This window comes from Papilio machaon, chromosome 5 (assembly GCF_912999745.1).
Source record: "Papilio machaon chromosome 5, ilPapMach1.1, whole genome shotgun sequence".
In the NCBI taxonomy this organism is placed as follows: Eukaryota; Metazoa; Arthropoda; class Insecta; order Lepidoptera; family Papilionidae; genus Papilio; species Papilio machaon.
Genome location: NC_059990.1, coordinates 5,691,688 through 5,697,687, shown reverse-complemented (window position 1 = coordinate 5,697,687; position 6,000 = coordinate 5,691,688). Strand labels below are relative to the sequence as shown.

Genomic DNA, 6,000 nt, shown 5'->3' with positions numbered 1-6,000 from the left:
CTGTTTTAAAATATTGTTTTTTTGTATGCAAGCATACAAAGTACACGAGGAAGTATCCTTATCTGATTAATATTTTAACGGTTAATGTATGCCAAAGTGTTTGGTTTGCAATCAAATGGGAGAAGGTAGTTATGTGTTACAATGCTTAATCAGCATAAAAAATGCCGATATTTAATAAAAAGTCGGTTTAAGTTTCATGCTTGTCTTAGAGTAAGACTAAAAGTAATTGCTCTAAGATATTTGGATAGTACCCAAAATATTGATTATTATGCAAATTTTTTTGAGCAGTTCGCTAACTTGATATTCTACAAATTAGTTTCTTATTGATTTAGTAATTTTTATTTTTAAGTATATGGTATGCTTCAATTTAGGCCCTTTTATGTCATAGTAAAGTTGCCTGTCGACACTACTCGCTCTCTAAAGAGATTAGTTAAGGGAAGCCACAACTGTGCGTTCGTGACCTGTTTGGAGTCCACGGCGCATGCTTATGCTTTTATTGTATCTAAGTTAACTTTGCTTAATTTAATAATATTACTTGTAGTATTAGTAATCTTCAACCAAGGGCGTAGTATGACAGTTTGGTGTACTAGCTCGAGGAGTTTAGACCCAGTCTAGGCGCGGTACGTTGCCGAGAGTCGGTCGCGAGTGAAGTTCGTCAAGTACCGTGGCAACTTGGTAATGGTGAAGAAGATAGTGACTAAATAATGAGTGATAATGAAGAAGAAGGGTATGTAGATTCCGAAACATTTAAGAATTATCAAACGAATAAAGTAGCTGCATAATCTTAGTTTGTTTAGAAATGTATCATCAAATATCGCTAGAAACGTAAGCTAGTAACGCTAAAATAAAAATGTTACTGTTTACCATAAAACTATTGATGGTATATAAATGTGTAAGGTCAGAATTTATAGATTTATTAAAATAAAAAAAATGTAAGTTAGAATTTAACAACGGTAAGAAATAATTAACTTGCTTTTTACAAAATTTCTAATAAATCAAAATTCTTTATCTACATTTGTAAGTTTTCAATTATTTTGTTAGCTACAGTTAGTATGAATAAGATTACAAGTTACATTTGGGTTTTTCTATTTGTAGATTGGCCATTGATCCCAAACTGGGCTACCGCGTTCGGTTTCCCAGTCACATCATTCGAGAAACGTGAGTTCTTTTTACTCGCAGTCAAGTTTTCTGCATGCGTCATAGAAATTCTGACGACATGAACTATTTCCGTCTAATGCCGTAATACACTTTAGAGCTTTCTTTCCATGCAAATAAATTACTTGCGCCTTAAATTCGCTTACATAAACAACTAACTTTCTTTTGCTGTTCGATTTTAATTTGCCTTTGTATTTACTGGTTGGGCTTTTTGTGTTAAATATGTGTACCAATTAGGCTTTCAGTACCTAAATATGCTTTTGCTATTTATTTTAGCTCTACGATTAGGACATGATTGTATTATACTTACTTATACTTACTTATACTTACTTATACTTACTATACCTCTCTAAATGTAAAATGATTTTGAGACGAAATTCAGAAAAGTAGTTGAAAATGAAGAAAACGTTTGAAAATCAAGTAATGACGTAACAGAGGGCAAAGAGGTTTGTTAGGTAAATGGAAATTCATCATGACCGAATGAGATTCAATTGTCTACATATTTGAGTGTTGTTTGTGTTAATATAGCACTTACAGGCTGACGAGTTCATCCCCTTTCAATGAATCTCTGATGAAGACTCTCTACAACTTGACATATTTAACATACCTAATTATTAGTATAACAAATTTTATATCTATTATACGTTTATTTTCCTTTGTAACTGTGCATTAGTTTAGCCATCTTACTTGTAATTTTTGTTATGCGTAACACTATCACAGCTTTAAGATTTTTAAATATTGCACATTAATTAATGCATGAATTAGTCTTACATTATAAGATTGTATTATTTTTTTACATTTTAATATGGATACATGTTTTTATATGATATACGTAGCTTAATAAAATATTTGTAGCTTGATTGTAATGTAATGTTTCTGGAATATAAATATAATTTTGTTATTAGTTACTTAAGAATTTGTGTCTTTTAATTTTTTACATGCGAGAGTAGGTCAGATTAGTGAAGTAGAGTACAATAACTTATGACACATTTATAAATAATAGTGACGACTAAATCGTAGCTCATTTACGTAATTTGCTGCCGTTCAGTTGTTAACTTTCATAGTTCCTTAGTCTAGATATAGCATACAAACTATACACTAAAAGGCTTTTAGTGAATATTCGGCTTTGTAATTGTGGCATTTTAATATTTTTTTAAATAAATTTAATGTATTTGATAATTATTAATTATCGGTTTTAAACAAGACTAACGCATAAAATAACTCTTAGCATAATTTTTAATATAAATAATATTGTTGTGTAATGATTTTTTGAAACTGACTAAGGACAACAAATTACTGCTTTGCGAACTAGTCAGATTTTAGTTAGTGAAGTAAGACCACAGAAGTGCGCTTCCATTTACAACGGCGCGGCGGTGAGATTAATTTTGCAACATGGTGAGTTGTTTGCGGTGAGATTAATTTAGCAAGATGAATATTAATTGTAACCATTGCCAATGGAAATGATGTAGTAGATGAAGCACATTTTGCAGAAATTAACTTGTATAGTTAGGTATGAAAGTGGGAGAGAAGTAATCTGCATTATTAAACTATACCTTTGAAAACAAAAAATTAAACAAGCTTTATTACGTTTTAATTATAACAGTATCAAGAAAAATACTATAGCTCTTAGAGTTTACAAACATCTTTAATCTAGGTATTTTTATTTAATTATATTTTAGCATAAATAACATGAATTTTAGGTAGGTAGTCGAAAAATTTCTCATTAAATATATAAATGTTTTTGATCGGTTATACAACAAGAAAATAGGTGCCTTACCAGTGATCCTTTAAAGAAGGTAGTGATCGGATGTTGCGAAGAAAGTAACACAACACAACAATGTGATTTCATAGTTGTATACGTAGAATTTTTTTTCATTTCGTGTAATAAAGCAGTTGATCTAGCAAAAGGTAAATCATGCACACAAAAAACATAAGCATACAAGTCGCGTAGACAGTAATATCCTCGGGGAGTATTCCCGTCGTATAATTATTGAGCTCCCGATTCGAAACAGTGTACAATATGGCCGCAATACATTCACTGTTCGTTTGTTAATTAAATGAAGATACGTGTACCATTAACATTAACGTATTCTCCTTGTACCACGTGTTTAATTTAACTAAATAAATAGGTACATTATAAATTTTAGATGATCTATAAATGTATCAGGAAATTAGAGTTTTTTGTCAGAATTAAAATTTTGCTGGTGATAATTCTCAGAGCAAATAAATGTGAAACCAAAAAGATGTCTCAAACTTTTAATTCGTTAAAAATGCGATAGAATAATGCTTTGATTTTTTTTATAAAATACTAGCTTTTACCCGCGACTCCGTCCGCGCGGAATAAAAAATAGAAAATGGGGTAAAAATTATCCTATGTCCGTTTCCTGGTTCTAAGCTACCTCCCCATCAATTTTCAGCTAAATCAGTTCGACCGATCTTGAGTTATAAATAGTGTAACTAACACGACTTTCTTTTATATATATAGATTTATAAGATGTCTAAAATTATTTCCTAACATTGTCAACTATTCAAACTAAGCTGGGAAGACAATAGCTGATGAAGATGATGATGATGAAACGTAGCTTAAATAACATTTAAGGTTTATGGTAATAATAATTTGAGATTTTAATTCATTAAGAATTAAACTACTGTCAAACATTAAACAAAATTATAGGAAAAGCCTATTTTCTTAACTGTCAAATTGTAATTTATGAATAAAATTTTAATTTGTGCAACGTAGGTTGCATCCTACTTCCACTACATGAGGACGACTAGAATGGGTCGGATGTTTCGCTTCGAGTTTGGAAACTTCCCGCGACTTTAAATAATTTTACCATCGAGCGTGCAGTACTTTGGGTACAACAGAAATGAATTAAATCTAGTGAAATCGCATTTAAGATGTTTTTTAGACACTGGAAATTATAATGCAATTATGTGATATTGGTAACTAACTAGTTGTTTTTGAAAAAAAAAAAATACGTGACATGCTATACATATAATCTGTGAGTGTAGAATATAAATATCACACAGCATATATAAATATAAAATAAAACGAAGAGCAAAACCTAAAGCTTTAATTTTAAGTCTACAAAGCAAGGAAGGGCATTGAGGCACAAGTCATCTTTATTATGTACGTTAGTAACATAATCTTTTAAATTTTATGCAACACATTTTATTACTTAAAAACCCGAATGACAACTCACTTGTCAAGAATCGGTTCAGTCGTTTTTTTATATCAAAAGGTGGTAAACAAGCAAACAGCTACCTTAATTCGCCGAAATAGCGAGGCGACCGTTGCCCATAGGCATCCGCAAATGCAGATGCGTTGCTTATTTTTAATCAACAGAGAAGGAGACGCACAGAAATAGGATATTTGCCCTTCCTATGCGTCCCCTCCGCCAAATGCACTTCCCCTTTCCATCCTTTCCTGATAAGAAAAGGGTGGGAAGAGAAAGAGGACTAAAATTATGCCTCCGTTCGGGCACTAGGCCGTTATATAAGATTTACGAGTAACATACATACAAACTCACAAAAATATAAAAATACCCGCGGAAAACAATACTCTCCAGAGGCAGTAAGGTAAAAATAGCTAGATCATGCATCAATTTTGCATGGAAATTATGAAAGGCTTCCTGTTGCTTGCGAGATTAACATATTATACCAGAGGGATTTCACGAAGAAGATTTCTCGCCATTTCAATATTACCTTAATAAATATGTGGTGAAGCTTAAATAAATATTTTTTGTTGTAAAATAAAAATATAGTACATCCTACGATACGTTTTTTTTTGATATTTCGACCGGAGAAATGACTATAAATGTAGTCTTATTTTGATCTAAAACTAATTTATTTAATAATAAATGAATGCATGTTATTTTTAATAATATGTTTTTCTCTTTACAGGTAAGTACGAGGAATACATGTAAGATATAAAATGCGGTGTTCTCTACGATCACCTTCAAAGTTGCGGCTGAGCGGAACATGCTGTAAAACTTCAACACAACATTGTTACTTTAATATTCAGTACAGAGTAAAAGACTTGGCAATTTTCTTTACCCGTACTCTTTTCCACTAGATCGAGACAGATACCAATTACAACGTTTTAAGTAAGTCGGGAATATATGTGGACAGTTATAGCTTTCATTTCAATAAAATAATTTTTAGTAAAAAACTCAAAATCTCATGGAATATATAAAATCTTTCATTATTACGTTATATTTCGAAATAAAGATTTAATTTCATTAAAATAGTATCATCTTCTTACTAAATGGCATGGAGTCGCCATATTTTGGCAAAGTCGTCGCTAAAATCTACATGTTATTGACACATGTTGCAAAAATCCACAAAGAAATTCTCAAACATCGCAGCCACTACTAAATTAGGCATTCAATAAAGAACGCAATAAAAAAATGAGTTACCGTAAAGAATACAAACACGACATGGTCTTTATTAAAACGTGTGAAGAAAATACGAGTTCGCTATACGGTATTATTAGACTAGTATAAGATGATCATAAAAAATATATAAAAATAGATAGTTGGCAAAGAACAGGTAACCGGGATCTGCCCACGCCACGACTATCAAAGAATTTCAACTAAACAGTTATTTCTAAGGGACGTATCGAACATGATAGCATCATTGTTGCTAAGAAATAACATTTTTCACATGGTATTACACAACCTCAAGTGAAAATTCTCTAACAGGTCTGACCGTTGTTTTCTGAGTCTAAAATCCCTGTATAAAACATATCGTCATCCCGGTTATTATCTTTAACAAAACAGTGATAACAATGTGTTTTAATCGGGGATTTTAGACTCAGAAAAACCCACGGTAAATGAAACAAAT

General features: G+C 31.4%; 1 protein-coding gene across 1 annotated transcript in view; it reads left to right on the top strand.

Annotated features, from left to right (window-relative positions):
* The first annotated feature begins 558 nt into the window (after window positions 1-558).
* The window catches only part of LOC106708525 (eye-specific diacylglycerol kinase-like), a 102,878-nt gene continuing 97,436 nt past the window's right edge, over window positions 559-6,000 (top strand). Inside the window, exon 1 of the mRNA XM_045678087.1 lies at window positions 559-727. Within this exon, the coding sequence (XP_045534043.1) occupies window positions 705-727 (23 nt within the window). The 5' untranslated portion in view covers window positions 559-704. The remainder of the gene's footprint in view (window positions 728-6,000) is intronic.